At 36.9% G+C, this 22,150-nt stretch overlaps 3 protein-coding genes across 4 annotated transcripts in view; 1 reads left to right on the forward strand and 2 right to left on the reverse strand.

Moving 5' to 3' along the window:
• Positions 1–22,150, reverse strand: part of LOC126565809 (DNA ligase 1) — a 390,847-nt gene that overhangs the window by 45,604 nt on the left and 323,093 nt on the right. The window lies entirely within an intron of this gene.
• Positions 1–22,150, forward strand: part of LOC126565015 (cyclin-H) — a 203,019-nt gene that overhangs the window by 2,118 nt on the left and 178,751 nt on the right. The gene's annotated exons all lie outside the window — the stretch shown is intronic.
• On the reverse strand, positions 13,829–21,294 carry LOC126565541 (protein quiver). Of its 2 annotated transcripts, none has more exons than XM_050222727.1 (4): positions 21,261–21,294; positions 17,985–18,038; positions 15,428–15,574; positions 13,829–14,072 (listed from the first exon to the last, which is right to left on the reverse strand). In XM_050222727.1, exons 1-4 carry the CDS (start codon positions 21,292–21,294, stop codon positions 13,831–13,833), a joined length of 477 nt encoding a protein of 158 aa, XP_050078684.1. In that variant the 3' UTR covers positions 13,829–13,830. The 2 variants fall into 2 exon arrangements, with proteins under 2 accessions (XP_050078684.1, XP_050078685.1); XM_050222728.1 differs by lacking the exon at positions 17,985–18,038 and adding an exon at positions 18,816–18,866 and having other exon boundaries at positions 21,261–21,293.

A 22,150-nucleotide genomic window follows, 5' to 3' on the forward strand; every position in this document is an offset into this window, starting at 1 on the left:
CTCATTCGAGTTGAAGGCTATTTGATGAAAATTTTCAGAGCAAAATCTGGTATTTCTTCTAATTCTTCAGCTTTTAATTAGCACAAATAACACTTACAATCCGCTCCCCCGGATCATCCACAAGTTTTGCATCATTTGCGATAGTTTAATTCTTTTTTAAATTATTGCTGAAATATTGATGCTTTCTTGCGTTGGAAATTATTTTTAAATTCGTAATTTAAAAAAAAAAAGACGTACACACATAAAATGGGAATAGATAGGTGATTTGGCGTTGTGTATTGTGGTTCAGTTTGTTGCCGGTGTGTTGGAGATTTTATAGATTTTTTTCGGCTCATAAAAGTGATACCCTGTTGCTGGTAAAAGTGTCAAAATAAATAATAAATTTCATTCAAGTTCTTTTATTTCGTGGTGTTTAACTAACGTTAACCAGATGACAGTACATTTTTCTTATTGATTTTAAAATGCATTTTAATTTAATGTTTTATTGTTTAGTTTTGTACGCTAAAAGAAGAAGCGCTATTAACAGATTCATATTTTACCTTGAAAGGCAACATTGCAGCCTAGATATAAAAATAGATGACTTTTCTTTCAAGTAAGATCACTTCCACAAAGAGAAACACAAAATTAAAAGAGAAATTATTTGATTAAAACAACATTTCCAGTTTAGTAGAGAAACACCACGAATGAAGGTCAGGATAAGTAAGAAAAAGTATAATAAAATGCTTTGCAAGATATTGTTTCTTTAAATTTCATGAAAAGAGGCCTTATTTTTAAGCAATTTTGAAGAGAATGCTTTCCTCTATTACTTGTCATTCTTATTCTGTCAGCAAAATAGTATTGTGTTTATGAAGTTGTCGATGTGTTTGTGTGTGGTTATTAATGGTATTCCCCATAATAAAACGAAAACAAAAATAGACATCCAAACAGTCGCACAAAGAAGGGAAAGTTCACAATTACGGTGGGAATAGGAGAAGGATTTTACTGCTGTTTTTTTGCCATTAAAAGTGTTTCTATTCCAGACGACATCGACACGTCAAACACTGCTAAAACTGTAAAATAGATGTACGGTTTTGTGACACAATATAAAATCAAAAACAAAAAAGGAAACAGAAAACGACAGTAGATAAACAAACATTCAAGCACAGAATTTGGAAGAGAAAAACTTTTCGTCTCTGTTTTTTTTTTGCTTTTAAAGGAGGATAGCAGTTATCTGAGAAATTTTGGTTCTGTATGTGTGTTTTGGGCATTGGTTGGTTGTGTTTTAGGTTTGCTTTTTTCTTTTAAACTCCATCCCTACATAAACCGACAGTTAAGAAAGTGAAGTGAACTTAAAAATGGATAGCTGGGGAGAAAAAGTAAGAAAAAAAGAAGGCAAAAAGTTCCATTTAATTGGTAGGAAGAAAGAACTAGTAAAAGAAAGTTTTAGTTAATTGAAATCAACACAAGAAAAGAAACTTTCTACATCCATCGCCGTCTCACCAATAGCGACGGTTTTTTTAAAAGAACAATTTTGATTTGTTACGCCTTGTTCTTGCAACGCAACACATTCTTGCAGTTGCGGCGACACATTTGGTTTTTTATTATAATTTTCCTGCTGCACACAATTACTTCTTACTGCACACGGGTTAGCTTTCGAGGAGTATTGTTGTGTTTAGCTGATGTCCTCGATGGTCATCGTGGATGCGTGGAGGAGAAGTGGATAAACCGGGGCACGAAACATTAATTTATTTATCGTTTTGCAATCATCTATTATTGGTTTCATGGCCGGCGGTGCACTGTTGCCATCCGCTAATGCATTGTATTGAGAAATTGTGTTGTTCTGCTTTAGCTTTTTTTTTTTTGGTGGTTCTTGTTGCTCTACCCTAATTCCTTCTCTATGCTGTTTTGCGTGTAACCTGTTACTGTTTTTTTCCACCCTATCGCAGGTGTATTTCAACTTTAAAGCTCGGACAGCGTGATAAAAAGTAGGAAGTAGAAAACACGTGTCTTTAAAAGATAGAGCGAGAAAGAGAGAAAGAGAAATTGATCGACAGAGTGACAGAGTGTGTGAACTCGCCATACAAGCGGCTTAACATGGCGGAACCTCAGCTTAATCGAACTCGGCTTGTAGAAATAGTATGTTGTAAAGTATGTTTTAGCTTTCATATTTTGTTGTATTCAAAATTTTATTTTGTGTATCCATAATGTGTATTTATCTTACTTACTGTTTTGTTGCTTTTTTTGTGTTTCTTTTTCTCTATTTTGCTCCTGATCACGCGCTCCAAACTATAACTCGGGATAATGCAAGGAAAGCATGTGTGTGTTTGTGTGTTGTTTTACGACTCTAGTGTGATGATATACAGGTTTTTTAAAAATTATATTTCTAATTCTAGCTTATCAGAGCTCCTTATTCTTTCCCGCGTATCAGCAGCGATTCATCTCTATTCTTGGGAGACATTTTTTTTATATTCACTACTACTAGCGTGTGAAGTTGGGCTTTTCTTTCTCTCGCTCTTCCTCTTCCTCTCTCTCTCTCTCTCTTTCTCTAACCCCTACTATCAAATATTTCAACAGAATTAAACTATATTCTATACCCAACGATAGTGTTTAGTGAGGGGGGTGTGTTCTTTAAAAGACTAAACGATGTACTTGTTGCACACAAGCTTTATTCTCTAACCACTGCAATCGTTACCGTTAAATGAGCAAATTCAAACCAAACTACTATTACCTGCCGTATGCAACGGAATCGAAATCGGAATATTGTCGATTACTCTAGTGAGGTGTGTGAAATTATTTACAAAACAATTAAAACTTGCGCGTTTTTTCTGTCGACCTTTTGTAAAAATGTAAAAAAGACAAATAAGTGTTTTAATGTAACTTTCCTATCACTCTAAGCACTTTCCTATCATTAAACTCTGTGTTGCCTTAGTTGCTGCCATTTTCTTTGCAACACCTGGAAGCCTAAATGTGTATTAAAAGGCAAAAGAAAATGGATTCTTAAAACAGCATTTTCCCCCAATTGATTATATTGCCATATTTTATAACAACATAATAATTAATTTTTTTTACCTGTGTGTTACTTTTGAGAATTTTTCCTAGTTTTTTTAAAATTAAAATTGACCTTTTCAGGATTGACCTTCATTAAAAAAAAATTGACCGAGTAGATGCGTCCGAATTTTGCACTATATTTGCTATATTAAACAGTGTGTATTTGTGTGTGTGTGTGTGTGAGAAAGAGTGTATTTTAGCTACGTCAAAACATGTTTGTTTCATTTTCCGCTTTTCTTTTCATTTCCTGTACTTTTGCATGTACAATGTTTTAACGCGCCGCAAATTTTTGAAATTTAAAATTCTATTATTTATTTTAATCGAAATGTGTGTTTTTCGTTTTTGGTAAGTGGCGGACGCCCGTCCTAGAAAGATGCTTTCCTTTTATTCTCTGTATTTACTGCTGCATGCTCCTAACCAGCAACAGGTTTCAGCTTAGCTCGATCCTAGTCGGTGTGTGATGATGGATTTGCTTCAAACCTCAAAACGGGTCTCCCGTTTTTTGTTCGGTCGTAAATTATTATTTTCTAGTATTGGATAATTTGTTTGTGTTTTTTTTTATTCCTTCACGGTAGATCATTTTGGTGTGTCTATGAGAAAAATATCATAGCATTGGCTTTCATATGTGTCCGGGGGTTTTATTTAGGGACAGAGAAAAGCATACACACAAGCATTCGAGCTTGTTCGTTGTTGCGTTGTTCTTGACAAGCGCGCCTTACTCGGTTTTATGCTTAAAATTTGAATTTATTTATAAAAAAAACATTCTTTGGATCTGTATTAAAGCCGTAACATTTTGTTTTCGTTTACTAACTAAGCATAAAAACGAGCGAGTAGATGCAGCATGCCAAGTGGGACCCATTGAACCCAACGTGCTAACGAACGGCGAATGTTGGTTCGATGATTGCTTTTCCTCCGTTCAATATCGGACCAAAATAGCGGCATTTTGGCATCATTCTGTTTTTGTGAGGCAAATATGTGTTTTATTAATGAGCTGCGCCGTGTGAACTGCTAAAGGCTCAAGAAGGGGGATACTCGGGCGGTTCCATTGGTTCAGTTCGATTTGAGTTCGATACCAGTTCGTGCTGGTGGTAGAATGTCTTGTAAAACACCACGTACCAGGGCTGTGTGACTTTACTCGTTGACCAATAAGCACGGAAGCTGACTGGCACACAGTGTCCGTCTACCGCACAATTATTTAATGCGATTAGTTGTTTTCATGCCGTGAATGGTTCCCTATTTTTTCGCTTTGTTTTGTGTTTCCACAGCTCTCTTCCGTTTGCTCTTCATATGTCGGTTTTAAAATTCACGTACTAGCCTACAATCACAGTCGTTACACGGTTACACGGTGTGTCTTTCGGTTGGCAAAATGAAAGGAAAACCATTCCCTAAGACACGCAGACTCATTCGCTCTTCTTCTCGGTGTTCTTCTTCTCAAGGGAACTTCATGGACTTAAATGAACTGTTATGTGGAAAATTACATTTCCTACAAGTGTGCCAGAGAAAACAGGAAGGAAAAGGGAAAACATCACGCGTACGAGAACGAGCATGTAATGAAAACGGGAAACGGTGAGCTTCCGCGATAGGAAATTGGATTTTTATTTGTGTCTTCCTTTTTGGTGACCTTTATTTTGTTGATTGTGTTTCTTCCGTGACCTCGAAGGTGCTCGTACAGATTAAAGCGGAGGGTTGCAGATTGCATTAAAGAAAACTTTTCCAGCAAGAGAAAATCACAAAACTTAATATTAATAAATTGGCCATAACTTTGCACAGCTACAATAAAAAAAAAATCTTCAAAGCGTACTCGTAAATCTCGTTTACGTGGCATCATCACCGTGCAATCACAATCCGTACCCCACTTGGGAAGCGAGCAGCTTACCATCCATGGCAGCAGTTCCTTGAATGGTACTTAACGCGGGAGAAAGCTTTCCAAAATCCTGCCACTCACAAACGGTACCGTCAGAAGCAGCCACGGTAAGCACACATTGTAAACGAGGCACCGTAAGAACGTGTTTGGGTTGCTTGCTTTAGTGACGATACATTGCAGGTTATAGTTCTTCCATCATGCTGCGCTTTGCTGCGTTTAATGAGCAGCGGAATGAGGGGCATCTGTTTGCCTGGGTTGAGAAAACAATGTAGCGTGAGCGAAAAGAGGCTGGCTGCAATTAACCGTACGGCTGAGTCAGTACATATCGTTACTAATTGACCCAGTTCTCGGATGATTCGAACCGGAAGTGTGTTATGCTGGTTCTTAGTCTTAGTGGTTTTTTTTCAGGCCAATATCGGTACCTTGGAGCGTGTAAGCTACGCTGTTTTGTGATGAAAAAAGTTCTCATGCATAGATTATTCCACATGGAGACGCCTGGTATTTGATCAAATTTAATGAAGACGCCTGGTACTTGAGATGGATAACTGTAGGAGACGCCTGGTACTTCATGGTTAAGCAATGGAGCCGCCTGGTGGCTCACTAGAAGCCAACTATTTTGAAACCTGAATCTTTTTTCCTTCTTTTAATGCACGCTTTTGAACATATCATTCCGAAAAAAAAGGTAACTAGAAAGTAGAAGAACAGTAGCGAATGAATCTTTGTGTAAAAGGACTACAACAAAATGCATTGCAATTGTGATTGTCGTACATGGTTGAACAGCACCGCGTGCGTGTGTCAGCCTCCGGCATTTAGCATTTCTTTTTGCGAAGCATATGGAACAATGTTTTCTTTGTAAACATCATAAAACGAACCTCCTCCTAGGTAGCAAAAATGTAACCTTTCGATGGTTGGTTGGTTTTATGTTCCGAGGAAGGGTATTGAGGGTGAAAGGTCATTTTCAAACAAACGAACCATCTTCCAGTATGGTTGATTTGTCTGATTTTTTTTTGCTGTCCGAAAAATAAAACAGCACAAATATTGAATCAATTTTCTTCAATTGAATTACATGGAACGACGATTTATTTCATTCGCAAAAGGCTGCCATTATATTTCGTACGAAGAGGGCAAAAAGGCACGTTTGGGTTTCTGGAAAGGAGAATACTCATCCTGGCAGCCAATGGCTGCCCTGGTAATATTCAAAAAAGGCTTTTTATATAAGGATATTTTTTGGAGCTAGAAGGAGCAGTGATGTAAAAAGGTGTACGTGTATGTGTATGAATGTGCGTTACGTTTGTTGAATGCGCGAATAACCAAAAATCTTTAGGTAGCTCGTTGAGTTCGCTACAAAATCAGTAGATATCAGAAAAATAGTAAAAGAAGGACACTGAACTGAATAATTGGCCCTTTTTGTGTACCCTTTTGTAAAAGGTACCCATAGGACGATTAATAAATCATAAGAGGAAAAAAACACTGGAAAAAGGGAAATAAGGGACAAAATAAATGGTAAAATGTACACCACAAGCCAACATTGCCGCATAAATAATAAGAGATGGAACATTGACCTAAGCTCGTGTATAGTTTTTTTTTCTTTTTTGCATTCGACGCACACCAACTGAGAGTAAATTGAGTGCATACACAAAAAAGGACAACGAACGGGCACGATTGCGATGAAACTCTATGCCTTTTTGATGTTTGGTAGAATATTACGGGAAAGCGTATTTGTTAGGTAGTAAAACATTAACAACAACTGTAGTACAGTACAACACAGCATGTGCAGAAAAAAATTCGTAAAACATTCATCAACACTACAAGAACAATCAGTACACATATAAGCAAAGCACAGATGAAAAAATAGAACACATTCAGTAGAGTATAAGAAAGCAAGTACGTTATATTAAACAGTAAGTTAAAAACACTTTCAAAACAGTAGGAATAGAAACACAATTTAACTAACGTGCACAGATACAAACACAAAATGAAGCAAAATTAACAGAGAAAAAACCCATAAAACGACAAAGCGAACTTCAAACGTAAACAACGGTTAAGCTAACAATCGAAGGGGTAGCAGCGGAAGCACAAAAACAAAGCACGACAGTTCGATATGATCACGGAAAGCATGCAATATTTCAGCTTTTGATTTTTCGTTCACTTTTAAGTACACAGTTTTGTTTCTTTGTATTGTTTTTGTTTTTTTTTTTGTTCGGATACGTGTTTTACTTTGTTGAATTGTTCTTTTTTTCGTGTATTTTAGCTTTTAAGTTTCAGTATTTGTCAAGAAAAAAAAGTACAGTGCTTGCTAGATTGGTAAGAAATTTAACTCCGGCAACGGTTCCCAATCAAAAGCTTTACTGTTTTCGTGTGTGAGAGTGTGTGTTGCCTTGGTGAAAGTCAAGCATTGTTAAACCCGACTACTTGTAGTCAGGAAAAAGCACGAAGCACGAAGTGTGTATACGTCTTTGTGTGTGAGATAGAGAGAGATAAAGTGATGAAAACATGTAAAATAACAGGCAATTTTTAGGAGCATTGGAACAAACGTTCCGAGTATTCATCTCCGTTCTTTTAATAAGCTTATTCTCTTCTAGTTTTTTTTCTTCTAATCCATAATAGGAAAGTAGAACTCTCCTTAAAAAGGAAGTAAAACAAAAAAAAAAGAAAGCAAAGATGTAAAAACAAACACAAAAACACAAAAAAGAAGCCATTAAATTGCGCTTTTTTCTTGTTCACCACTAATGCGCTTTGCCCTAGGGACTTAAATAGGAATACAGAGAGGGTGAGAGAGTGAGCCAGAGAGTAAAAAACGTGGTTTGTTGTGTTTTGGGTTTTTGTACAGGATACTTGTTTCCTTCCAACAGTAAGCAATTAGCGAGATAAGGTAGCGTTAACTGTAAGTCGGATTTTCGTACCCATTTTTTAAGCTTCTTTATTGTTCAAGCTCATGCACGCCTTCGTTAGTTTAAATGGGAATGAAGCGTAGAGAGAGAGAGAGAGTGAGGGAAAGTATAAATAATCAGCACACGAAACCCAATGTAATCCAAAGTTAAATATAGCTGCATTTATTATTGATCATACGCTAAATGGCGCGTGTTTTCGTTCGCACACACGCATCCTCCTCGTCTTCGGTGTCGGTGTCTTTTTTTCTCGTTTACTTCTTTTATCTCGCATACGGAGTGAATTTTTTTTAACAAATATTCACGTCTTTCTTATGTTTTTGCTTGTATTTGAGGGGTTTTTTTTGTGTTGTTATCTGTGTGTATGTTTTTGCTATGTTTTGTCCTTTTGTTTTATGGAACTTTTATCTAAATCTGTTCTTGATACACACGCACACAAACTGTACAAGATTGATATTGGGATCTGTTTGGTTGATTTACGGCTCGTTAGTGGATTGTATTGTTATCGGGGTTTCCTTAGCATCTTCCTCGAAAAGTATCATCTAAAACAATCTAATCCTGATGCACGCTTTTGTTTGCTGATTTTATTTTTTTTTCCTTCCTTCCGTATGCCGTTCTGCGCTTAATTAACGATACTCAAAAAATTTCAAAAAATTGTATATATGTATTTTATATATCTTCTTTTGTTGTTCTTTCTTTTTTTGTGTTCATAAATGCTGAATCCTTTTTTTTTGTTTTTTTTCCTCAATTTCAAATTTTTCAACATTTCTAACAACTTTTGCTTATTTTGTTTTTCTTTTCTCGTATAAATTAAGCTGTAACTGCACATACTCAACAGAACCGAACAACAGGTAGACCAATTCTTGTTTTTGTCCTCTCCCAAAATTCTCTCTTTCAAGCGCTGCGCCTTCTTCTGGATGGAACCACATTACACCTCGGAGGAATAAGCCAAGTTTTGCAATAAATAGTAAAATGTATAAAAGTACGCGCCGACAACCAGAAGCATTATCAATGGGGTAGAATCTACTCTACTTTCACTCTCAGTTTCGCACAATCCTTTTTTTTGGTTTATATTCTCATAATATTCTCAGCATGAAAGAACCCCAGTCGCACGAAACATTCGAAACAACCCTCTGGGCCGGTTGCACAAAGACGGACACACACAAATCTATAAACAGGATCCATTTTAAAATGGGTTATTCATATTACGTTTCTTCTTGCTCACAGTTCTGGTCGTTTGAAGATTTGAAAAATTAAAGATTTGAGGATTTTGCAGGACGTAAAGTGCATCTTTCACTGGATCGTCAATGGATAAGTTAGATGCTAGAAACTTTAAGATCTTTTAAATTCCTTTCTGTTTGCCTCTCATCGCTGGAATAATTGTAGAAAATTTACATTTACTCGATAAAGTTTTCGTGTGTTTTGTATAAGATTTTTTTTTTATACAGTTAGAGGGATTGTGTCTGTGTTTTGAGCGAAAGTATCTCTTTGGTGTGTGGAAAGTAGCTTGAAAACATAAAATTAGCCGAGTTTCCAATTGGCATTTAAATATTGGGAAAACTTTACACTTAAACCGAAAACCACAAAAGTTTGGCCAAAGTGGCAAAAACTCTACGCCTAATGTGACCTTTCAAGAGCATAGGAAAGATTTGCTTGCTCTCATAGAAGCTGGAAGCGATATTGAATATTTCATAACCAAATTTTCCTCTTTCCTAGAAATGCTCGTTGAAGCAAAATGAAAAGTCAATATAACAAGATTATTATCTATACAAACTGCCGGGAGCTACATATTGCTCAAGCTTCTTTCTTTGTGAAAAGCTGTAAAGTAATGGGAAAAACGATTTTTTAGAGTAACAATAGTACTGCATACGGGTTTGGATTGGAGCGTAAATACTAAGTTAGCAAACCATCATTGAACCTCAACCTTTAAGTTAAAGAACTGCTAGAGTCTAGCGCTCGCTCAAGTCGTTCAAGCGTGTTTGTGATGCATGTGTTTACTCGAAATTTCTCTTGTACACTTGAAAAATATATCCTTTTGTATATAATGCTTTACAGATCTGGCGTCATTTGCTTATTGTGTTTATATCATAGATTTCGCAATTTTATTATTGATTTTAACCACACGTCCAAAAGCTCATAAGATCCTCCCATCTGCCACTAGCCATTGCACCGTGGTCCATTCACATTGTGGTGCGAGCTATTTAAATCTGGTTTTCTCAGCACATTCTCAGCTATTTACTTTCTTACTCATCCAAGTCACAATTCTCAAAGAGCTGAGGCCGGTGAAGCGCAGATTTAATCCAATTCTAATAACTCTTTCCTGTCCTGTTACGTGTGAATGAAGTGTAAGTATGGTAATGTGTGTGTGTGTGTGTGTTTTTTGATTTAGCTTTGATATTACTATTGCTCGTGCAGTTCGTTTATTGTTTGTTGTGTGTGTGTGTTTATTGTTCCACGTTCAATGGGCACAGTGTGTAGTGCGCAACGGCATGTTTTACTATATTGCCAGCTCAGCTCACTGTGTTGGGTTATCATTAGCGCCGTTAATGAAGAAAGACAAACCAAATACTATACTAAGAATCTAGCACCTGCACAGCGCAGCAAAATGGGTTTAATGCAGGATGCGCATCATGAAAAAAGATGATTAATTTTGTACAAAATGAAGCACGCAAATAGGTGGATGTAAAGAAATAAATTGCTGTTTTTTTTTTTGCTAGAACTTTTGTTTTTGGGACGAAACAATGCGATTTAAAATTTGTAGCAAACCAAACGCTCAACATGTCAAGTTTTGCCACCAAAAACGCTTCACAAACGCTTGACGCTATGAGAGTTAGTAAACACAACGTATCACGGATGTCGTCAAGCGTTTTATCGATTGTTTGACAGTTTGTAGCTCACTCAACCTAACGGTATGTCAATTCGATTCTGTTTATCAGATTCAATCATAAATAAAAACGGTTCAACGTGCACCGCTATTTGCTTGTATTTACACACACAAGCGTAAAGGATGGAACGGCAAAAACTCTAACCAAACAAAGCATCGTCGTAGCCTTAATCTTGATGACAAAATTGCTTTATTATTACTGTTTACACCGCTATGGAAATTGCAAGAACAAACAAACTAAAATGGCAGATAGTCACATAGGCCAGAAGGATTAGTTATGCTTTCTTATGCTTGTATTGCTTTCTAAACCCGTGTGCCTGTCCGTATGGAGAGTGTACATGTGTATTAATTTGTATCTATCTATTCGCTCTGCATATAGCGATCAACATCAGAGCGAGTGGCTTTCGAGTGCGGTAGACGAGAATGAGATTTTTTGATGAGTGCTATGAGCTTTTGTCTTACTTCTCCTTCCATATACTAGTTTTCATATCGTTTTTTGGCGCATTTTTTGTTTTTGTTTACTTTCAATTCACCAAAGCAACGTGACTTTGCGTTTTGGCGCTGCAAAACTATTGCTGTACTTTCGTATCAAAAACGTACTGTCTACGAAGTGGGCCTCAAAAACGGAACTTAACGGCGTTCTAAAAATGGGAATAGTAGCTCTCTAAAGGTAAGTAGTTAGTAGCAGGTTAGTAGAGCATAGAAAAAACTGTATCTAAACTTGGGATGCGCTATCTAAGAGAGGAGTTGTTGGTTTTATGGTTTTGGTTGTGTGGAAGGGTAAAGGTTTGCAGCTCTTAAAGGCAATGCTAACGGGACGATTAAAAAGGATGATAAAAGTTTTCAGGAAAGGTAATGGAACAATAGATTGGCAAGGAAAGTGTGTAGGTAGTAGGAGGGTCAGAGATTTTAATACAGAAATAAGAAGTAAGAAAAACGCGTTACTACTATTTAAAAAAAAAAACAATTACAAAACCAAAACTGCAAAAATAGAACTCGCAAAACGTAGTCAAACAAACTGTCAACTGGTAACTGGTGAAAGGTGAAAACTAGTAAACAATACACGAGAAAATTTTATTACAACGTCAGTAGTTTTAGTAAGAGAAAGTCGAGTTAAAAACGTTACAGAGAAAAATCAAACAAATTACAGTGTGAGAATGGTAAGAAAGGAAACTGAATGTGTAGTGAAACGATGAAAAGATTAGTGACTTGAAGGTTTTTATTAGTAGAAACTCGCTCTCGCTTTCTATACCTATCATGCTTCTACTAAAACAGAGCAAGATTAAAAACAATAGAACTTTAAGTAAAGAGGAGCTATTATTTCGATCACTGTTAAATGTTAGTTAAATTGTTTATATATAAAAAAATATCATAAAACCAGCCACTATTAAAACTCGAACGTCATTAACTAGCAGCAAATAGGAGCCGGGGGTTGGCAAGGTATTTACATGAGATTCATCGTCAATCAGAGCACCAAATAAAAAAACAAAAGACCCAAAATAAAAGAGAAAAACAACTCGAGGTCAACGATCGGACAGAGAATTTTCCGATCTAGCTCGCACTAGTTTAGAATGCAGTCATGCAGGGAATCTGTTTCTTTTCTTCACCACACTTTCGCTTCCACACTCGGAGGATCCAGCATTCAATATAGAATAATATTATTTACTGGTGGACGTACTACGTGTGTGTGTGTGGAGTATTTTTACTGAAATGAATTTTTATTTTGGTTCCTATCTAAGCTACTTCTTTCCACGGCTTGATGATGATGATGTGTTGTAGGTTTACTTTTGGTCGGGACGATGCGTTTAAGATCGTCATAATTTTCTAGTTAAATTCCTTCCTGTAGACGTCTTGGACGTCTTTTCTTATATCTTAAGGCTACAAAAAATAAAAATAAGCCCAGGATAATCATTTTTCATTGCTTTATTCGAGGGAAAAAGCAACGGTCCGTGGGTTCGTGGCTAAGGGCTTTAGCGATATATTTATAGGTTCATGAAGATGGTTAAAGCTTTTCGGGTGAAATATCGACATCGCTACTCGTACGAAACCAGCAACCGATTTTAAGAGGATTGAAGGCAACGATACAAAAAAAAAAGACAACCAAACTCTAACACTAACTACGAGAAATTAAACGAAACGTGATCAAATCATTGTAGAAGGAAAAAAGAAAATAGATTTTAGAAAACTCGTGGGCGCAAATCGTCGTTACGCAAAGTAGAGAACTAAATACCTGAAGAAGGAAAAAGAATTTCGAGTGGAAGAGAAAGAGAGTGAGAAAAAACTAAACTACAACGCTCTACTCAACGATCGATTGGGTGCAGCTTTTGTTTGTTGTTGGGGAAAGTAAAATAAAAAAAAATCATAGTTTTTTGTGGTATTTACTTTAAAAACAAAACTCAAAAAATACGGTCAACAGTATGCGAATGGAGTGTGGAATGGTTTTTGGTTGGAGGCGTAGTTGTGAAAGGAAAATGGGAAGCATCTTTTCTACAAGGCGTCTACACTAAGCCTTTTTATTTAATGCGTGTGAGAACCTTGGGAAAGGGGTTGATCCCTTTGCTTTGAAGGATGTGCTTCAAACACAATCTTCCAGGATTCAATGTCGGGAAACGGAGGAAAACAGGGATATTGGGATGGTGCTCAGTGATGATGGTGGTGTCCTTGAGGTATCACAAGAGTCGACCTCTCTTGCTGTGTACCCTCCTGTCGAATGGGCAGGCGAAACTGTACAGACTCTGCCAAGGAGGTCGGATTTTTGGAAACCTCCATTGGATGGAGGTGTCCTGAAGTAGTTGTTCCGGTTTTTGAGTTTGTTCGCTTTAGCCTGGATGGCGTAGCATATAACGTACGTACGTGGTGGACATTACATTACGAAACTAGTGAACCGGCGATCGAACTGATTCGTAAAAAAGGAACATAATAAGAGATGCGAGCATGGTGCGCTTAAAGCGGGATATTGGGTAATGAGCGGCGTACGCGAGTCTTTCATTGGTTTTTTTTTCTTGCGCCAGGGTTGCATGGAGCGTTCTGCACAGGTCCGTGAGGAATGGAACTGGGAAAGGAACAGGGGAATTCATATTCGAAGGGGAACGAAAAACAGAGAGGACAAGTGACAGAAGCTGCCTTGTTGTGGTGGACCATTCCGAACTTTGCACCCGGAATACGCTTTACCGAAAGACTCGCTGAAGGAGCTGTAGCAAGTACACGGCTAGCACACTACCGATGCACGTGTGCACGGTGTGCCAGTGTTGGTTTGCGGTGAGCAAGCTGGAGGGACTGGAGTTACACATATCTTCCTCACAGAAACACATATGGCCATTGCCAGAACTTTCCATCATACACACATGATCTACCATGAACAGATTGATCTGCAACTGTGACGTGCACATCCGCCTCACGACCTCGTACGCTGTGCACGGGTGGGTACGTATGTTTGTGCGTGTGTTGGTAGAGTTTTGTGTGAAGGGTTTTTGCGAAACGCACGTGTGAGCACGCGATGTGACGTTTGTTTTACCAACGAGGCGGCCACGTGACAGTGTCACACCGCCGGGAAAGTTAATGAAATAACACGGAAAACAATGCCAAGAGACGGACGGTTTCATGTTTAGAAGTAGTTGTGTTTTGGTTAATAGTATGTTAGTGTTTTGTTGCATCAAAAGAATGCAACAATAAAAAAACGGGTTTTAAAATTACAGTTTCAGACGATCCGAACATCGGTGGACGTTTACGATCGACGGTGCGATTTTGTGTGTTTTTGGTTGTTTTGTAAGAATGGTTAGTTTTGTTTATTTATATTTTTTGTGGTTCCGTTTATCAGTTTCGTGTGATTTGTTATTCGTTTCGGAATATATGTGTATGTTCCGCATTCGTTGCATTGTGACGGTGGTGACATTGTGGGTGGATTGGGAGTTGCATTTGGCGCGGTGGCATTGTTGCGTTAGCGAAGATAAAGTAAACAAGTGATCAAGTGTGGTGTATGGTGTAAGCCATTCATCGGTGGTGAGAAGATAAAGAAAATATTTCAAAGAGTAAAGAGTAAGTTGAAAGAATCATCGAGAAAATGATGATCGAAGAAAAGTAGAGTAGAATATAAAAATATGTATAAAAAAAGTTTTTAAAAGAATAAAGTAGAAGAAAGTTTAAGATTGAAGAAAAATGTGAAAGAGAAGTAAAGAAACAAATGGAAGTATAGAAATAACGAGATACGGCACAAAACGATACAAGAAGAGAAGAGAAAGAAAAGGGGAAAAAGAGAAAAAAGAGAAACATTTGCATTAATACCTTTTGTGTTTTGCGTTCGGTGAAGGTTTGTTTTTTTTTCTTTTAAAATTCAATGTGTAATAAGTTGATTATATTATTTAGTTTACATATTTTCTATGCTTAATTCTACTCGAATTTACGGTATGGTAAAAAATAAAAAAAATATGTGCATTTAAGATACTTTTACAATTAACAACTGAAAATACACAAGCAGACAACGATGAATATGGTAAAAGGATGGGGAATGTTCTTAAAATAAACTACGCAAAAATTTATTTTATTTTAAATAAAAAAAAGGATGATTTCGTCTTTTACAATACGGAACGGAAATAAATCATAACACAGTGCTGGGAAATGATAAAATATTTTAACTTTTCTATAACAATCATTATTATATAAATGGTACAAGAAAATAATGTACATTTGAACGATTAGCTTTCAATATTGGTTTAAAAAAAAGGATTTTTGCTATACACATTTCAAGCGCAATGTTTGTCTACTTACGTGTTCTCGAATGGCGCACCATTTTGACGCAACATCCATTGCAGGTCATCAGCGGTGGCTGATCCCTCGGTAGGGCGGTATAGTTGAAGGGATCCTTGCATCGCGCATCCGTCCAGCTATCACACTCGTAGCAGTAGATGGAACGTGCTTTAATTCGGTGGATTCACGTTGATAAACCAGGTATTAGAGAAAATAGTAAAGCAAGTTTAGATAATGGAAAGATAAATTTAATTTAGAGAAAAAAAAGTTAAAACAACCCAATAAACAACAGGAAAGGGGACAGACATAAGGTTTTGTAGGGAAAGTAGGATTATTTTAGGGAATATCAACTGCAGCAGGGCAAGTGCAGAAGGAGTCTACTAAAAAGTTATGCAACAGCAATTATTAGCTTTAACAGGTGTTAGCAGGGGATTTTAGATGAATTTCTTCACAAGCAGAACATGGAAAGATAACTTGATATTCAACTGACTGACTGTCCAACTACGTGGTATCGGCAAATCTAGTAAGTCATTCGATGGCCAACGTGACCTTAGAGGTTGTTAAGCCAAGAAGAAGAAGCGATTGACGCAAAAAAGATCTTTGGCTGCTGATATTTTTAATTTTTAATTTGAAATTTTCAAAGCAATATTTTCCGTCAGTAACAGATCGGTTTTAAGGTATGAGGATTTTCAAAATTTTCAATTCATTCTTTGAGCTTAAAAAGACTTTTCTAACAAAAGATAACAAATATGGAATTATAATGTTTAACAAACGATCTCTAAAAACAGAAATCAAACTAAACACAAAATACTTGAAATAGCAACAGCTTCAAGGTACGATGATTTGTGTTCATTGGGAATGGACTGTATTTTATTTATCTTTTTTTAGACTTTAGAAAGATGTAAGGCAAATTATTAAATTATTCTCTTTGAGTCAATTGTTTGGCCATAAGAAGGCAAAAGTGCAGGGAAAAGCTACGTCGGTTATAAATTAATTTTTGAAGTATTTATTTATTTACAATTGAATATGACGGTCCAGTGCCGTATTGTCTAATTTTTGAAGTATATTGAGATAATTTTCAATTCCTTCTTCTTCTTCTTCTTCTTCTTCTTCTTGGCTTAGCGATCTACTGGGTCACTCCAGTCATCGAATAGCTTACTAGACTTGTTTATACCACATAGTTGAATAGCCAAGTCCTCACAGTCGCCTTTAGTAAGGGGCCGTCCCCAGTGCTGACATCATACATAAATCAAATTCATGTCAATCTCCTTTTTAATTGTTTTCAATAAATATATTTCTTAGTTCGAAAGAAGAAAGTTAAAAGTTTAAAAATTTCGTTGCCTTTATTTAGTATCAAATAAGAACACAATTATTATAAAATGTCTTATGAATGTGCAGCACAATACAAATATTTCAATAATCAAAACTGGTAGGAGATCTTTTTATGTGCTCTTCACTGTACTCTGTACAGCTTTTTCTCAACCTTAAAAACCGCTTGAAAATCAGCACTTGAACCACTTTAAAGCAACCACTAGAATCGAATCGCGCTGTGAAACAATTTCAATCAAACACAATATCACTTGAAGTGTTTCATATAACAGTTTTTTCTCTCTCTTGCTCTTTCGATATCTCGATGCATAAGTGTTCAACATCCCGTGTTGATGATCACTTCCGAATCGAAAAACCAAGCACAGATTAATGCCATTTCCATTCATTCCGTTCCGAACATCGGCAAATGCCGGGATTTGTTTTAATTTGCTTCGCTACACCAAAACAGCGCTATCGTCCCGCTCGGAAGATTGATGGTAAACAATGATTCTTAGTAAAAGCAAAGAAGGCGCTTCGTTCGATGTAAACGATTCCCTTCTGGATGAGCGATAGAACAGGGAACGAACAGCAGCAGAGGAAGCAACCGGAAAGTCGTTTCATAAACAAAATTCAAGCCGATAAATAAACGATTAACGAGTGCCGTACGAAACGGTGCGGGAGCAAACCCGCGAAAGCTACCGGAAGAATCGGAATCGGATGGGTGATGAAAATTGAATTACCACCACGATGCTGCTGGGATGCTGCTTGTGATCGTGTTTGATTGAGGGAAAGAAAATTGAACACGACAGTCCATGGGGGGTATATTCGGGGGATGGGTGGATGGTATCTTATCCATCATACGAGTGGACCTCGAACGCAATAATATTTGCGCCGTGTGTTTGGTGTGGAATATTGAAGCGTAGGAAAAACATCCATCACTTTTCGAAGCCATTCCGACGCGAGAAGACGTTGATGATTGATGGAAATGCATAAGTATTACGCAGAATATTGCAACACTATCCTCGTGCTTGGTCGTAGTGCTCAAGGTATTATTTACTGCTCCTGCTACACATTTGAAAGGGGATTTAAAATTGAGACGGGGATGACTGGAGTAGGTGTGATAGAAATTATGATTTAGGATGAAAATTAATAGAACAAATTATAATTTTATCTTCATCTTGTCTAAATTAGATCCCCGTATAAATGAGGAAAATTAAATTACTCTGTAAAATTTTACACTAAATTCTGTGAGCAGTTTCTATAAGCTTACTTTGACACTCTGCGGAAACCTGTGGAATCCAAAACCATAACACTCCTACCAGTGCTGCATGGGAGTGTATTATTGTTTTGCATATGAAAAATGTTTTTTTTTTTTTTCATTGAAGTTGGAGTACGATGACGTGAGATTGTTACCCATATTGCACGTTGTTCAAAAGCGGGATGAATTTTCCAGATGGACAGTTCGGAGTTCGGTTGGTGAATATGTGAGGATTTGTTAGTTATTTCGTACAGTTTATGGGGGTGGATTTTTTGTTGTTGTTGTTGTAGTTGTACAAAACATGCGTTTTGTTGGCAGGATGAGCAAGGGAGGAAAGAAGAGAAGAACATACATTCAACTGTTAGTGATTTAAAAGGTACGCAGAGGAAAATTCTGGTCATGAAGAATATGTGTGTGGAATGTGTTGTGGTCGAGATTTGTTGTAAAAAGTTTACTGACGAGTGAGTGATGAGCATTAAACCGGATTTGTGGGTATTTGGGTGATGAGTGATGATGCATGCACACGTTGGAATACCCACTAATGTGTAATGTTTGACAAGGGAAAATAGGTCACCGAACGAGACGATTTCTTACACCTTTAATTGAGATGCATCATGGAAAGCAAGGTTTGTTACAGGAACGAAAGCTTCGAAAAATAAAACACAAAACGATAACAAACAGTGAAACGTAAAAATTTACGAATCGATCAACATAACCAACAGTATGCCAACGGATAGTTACAAAAAAGATAAACATCAAACTAACATAAACAATCAAGCAAAAACATTCAACAGTGGGTTATTATTACAAAACATAAAACAAATTTCCAACCCGATAACTTACATGGAAAACAATTGTCCGCGGAACATAAGTAAACGGACGTAAACAGAATCACTTTACGTGTGGAAGGGAAAGAAAATAGAGTAAATGATAGTAAGAAAGTAGTTCGCTAGAACGTGATCAACTAAATGTTTCGCTGTGTGACGTAAGGTGATTAAAATGCTTTGCTTTGTGTTTGTATTTTAGATACAAGATGTCTGCTATGGTTTCTTGCAGAGCCATAGCATGAAGAATTTTCAATCAATTAAAATTTCTACATAATAAACTATTGGTTTTCGTATTTTTTGGCAATCAAATTCATTATTACAGTGCAAATATCATGGGGTATTTTTCGTCTTAATAAGAAATTTATTGTAGTTCAAATTCTAACACTTTTTATTATACATTTACTTGGTGCATATTTTATAATAGAAACAAAAAGTACAAGAAATGATAAATGAAAGTACTCCTGCTGTAAGTGATGCATATCGATTCAATCAATTGTCAGTATCAAAAACTGAACGAAAGCAAACATAAAATCTATTTTTCAAGATAAAAAATGGAAAAATGCTAAATAAGCATTTCATTGTGTAACGAAAATTTTATGTATTCATATTTTAAATCAATCAAATCATATCAATACAAATACATTCAAAACACATTTGATCAAAAAGTTATGTTACAAATTACATCATTAAAACAGAAAGAAAAAAAACTTCCATGGGAAAAAATAAAATTTAAATACGTTAAAACGTGTACTATACGTCATTAAAAATCACCTTACGTTTTTAACGCACACAGTTATAGCGATTTTCCGAAGATTGCACTAGAATAATAACATTTTAAGAAACTACAGCATATCAATTTGTTCAGCTCAAATCACAGTCAAATGTTCAATTATTATACAGCTCAACAATTTTCTACCGTAAAATTTTTATTATCCTAGATCGTTATTTTGATTGAGATATTCTTTTGAATTTACCAGACCAGAGAGAGGGAAGTATACTAGGGCCTGTACTATAACTGTTCTTTGTTGCAGATATCCCTCAACTTCTCAATAACAGATTCAGCGAGCCAATCGTTTTGAAAGGAAGCATCTTAATTGAGGTACTTAATTTAATGTACGTTGTCTTAGTCCAGGCTATGATAATACTGCATGAAATGTTAAATATGTTCTATACAAGTAGATATTTCTTATAGTTTATCGGTTACACGAACCGACGAACTTGTCTGGCTTTTAAAAATAAGTATCTTGTAATGATGATGATCGTTCGTTTTTTTTAAATTTAAAGCCTCTTAAAATAAATGAAAAAAGTTATTGATCAAACGGCTTTTTTAGAATTAACCAAAAAGTTAGTGATTGATTTTTGACTGATCGATCGTTAATTGATCAATCCCTAACTGATCTCGTGGCAGGCTTGTCCGGCCCTTTTCTGATCCTTCTTATCTCTCTTTTACTTCTTGGCGCCACCCAACTGACAGGGCGTTGGGTGGCGCCAAGTGGGTGAACCTTATAAAGTTTCCAACAATGTCATTTAACGATTTTATTTTCAACGTAAATGGAAATATAATATAGAAAAGCGACGTCCCGGTGACGTAGGCGACAGCGGCGCTGATCTTAAAACGGCAGGACCGAGGCTTAAATTCCATCCGGACCGTCCCCCCGTAGTGAGGACTGACTACCATCACAAAGTGGTACTAATATGCTAAAGCACTACGGCCAGACTGTTCCTCAAAGAAAATAAATAGAAATATGTAACTTATAGTTTCTCCTCCTCGACTCAACGTGTTCATTTTTCAAAGGTCCTTGTAAGAAGGGTTCCCATCTCAACACAACATTTTACTTGTAATCTTATACCAGCTATAATTTCGCTATGTTTATGTAAATTTAGAACTAAGTTTTATGGCTCAAATCGTTCATCAAATCATTTAATGATTAGGGCCAACATGTCTTAATGATTATAACAAAAAAGTGTAAGTAGAAAAACACAAAAAAGGCTACATAACCAGCGAATATAATACTAGATGTCTTTCTAACGAACAAATAAATATGTATGAGCATAACTGAAACGGTTCTCATTTTCTATGCTGCATTTTTCTAAAATGTTTGTATTCTTGGGAAGTTATTTAAAACCTCTTTTATAATATTAAATAAATATGACAAAAAAGAACGATAAATAGTTCAAAACGAAAAGTATAAAAATTCACTCCAAACATACAACTGCAATTCACTCAAAACATAATATCATTATGTAATTCCCAATAATGAAGCCACTTGGGCGCCTCCATCTAGCGCCGTGGCACGTGCAGACAATTTTCTGCACTTAAAATGATATGATTTGTTTACGAAATTGATGTATAATGTCTTGTGTGTTGTGTGTGTGTGTGTGTGTGTGTGTTTCTTTTCTTCGTGTCTGTGTTGTGCGATGATCGGTGACGGTTCATTACCACTAATTAAAATCGACCTACCTAGAGGAATTAGAGCCCACTGCATTCGATCCATGTTCTATGTGTTGTGTTGAATTTAAAAATGCTTCCTATCCTAATAACAACGGGTTCTGTAGGCGCAGTTCAGTTGCGACGTTCAGCTAATCCTTTTCTAGCACCCAGACAAACTGGAACCCTACGGTGCCGGTTCCCCGGAGCATAAGCTCGTACCATATGATGGTAGAAATTTCGGAGCCTTTTTTTTTTTTTTTGGTTGACGATGGTGCGATTTAAAAATGCAACAGTGTGCGGCACACAGAGAGCCGACTGTGAGAGATAGACAATACGTATATATGGTTGTGTGTGTTTGTAGGCTGATGTGTTTGGGTTTTCTCACACACGTTTTATAGGGTGCTTTTCACGTAAAGTGTTGTGAGTGAAGTGAGCAAACTGAGCCAGAGAGAGAGAGAGAGAGAAAGTGAGTGAGAGCGAAGGAGAAGTGCGCTAGAAACGTAGGAAGCGCACAAGAAAAGGTTACGAAGATTCCGCTGTTCCGTGGTTACGTTGGTGGCGTCGAGGACACGATACTGTTGACGCTGGTACTACAACTAAAGCTGCTTCTTTTGCTGCTGCTACTGCTGCTGCTGCTGCTGCTGCTGCTTCTTTCGGTACCACTGATGGCGACATTGAGTTCCAGGGCTAGGTCAATAGGAATCCCTAACTTTGTCGTACCATTTTATCGCACCCCAAACCGAACCACCAAAAATTGCCACTGCTGCACACTGGTGGTTCAGTAGAATTGGATGGGACCAGTTATCGATTTCCGGCTAGGTCCCTCACTGCTGGGTTGCAGCTGGTGCCAACTTTTCTCTTCACCTCTAACCCCACAAACCCAGCTGGCTTGCCGATGGCACTGCTTTATGCTGCAGATA

This window comes from Anopheles maculipalpis, chromosome 3RL (genome assembly GCF_943734695.1).
Source record: "Anopheles maculipalpis chromosome 3RL, idAnoMacuDA_375_x, whole genome shotgun sequence".
Taxonomy (NCBI): domain Eukaryota; kingdom Metazoa; phylum Arthropoda; class Insecta; order Diptera; family Culicidae; genus Anopheles; species Anopheles maculipalpis.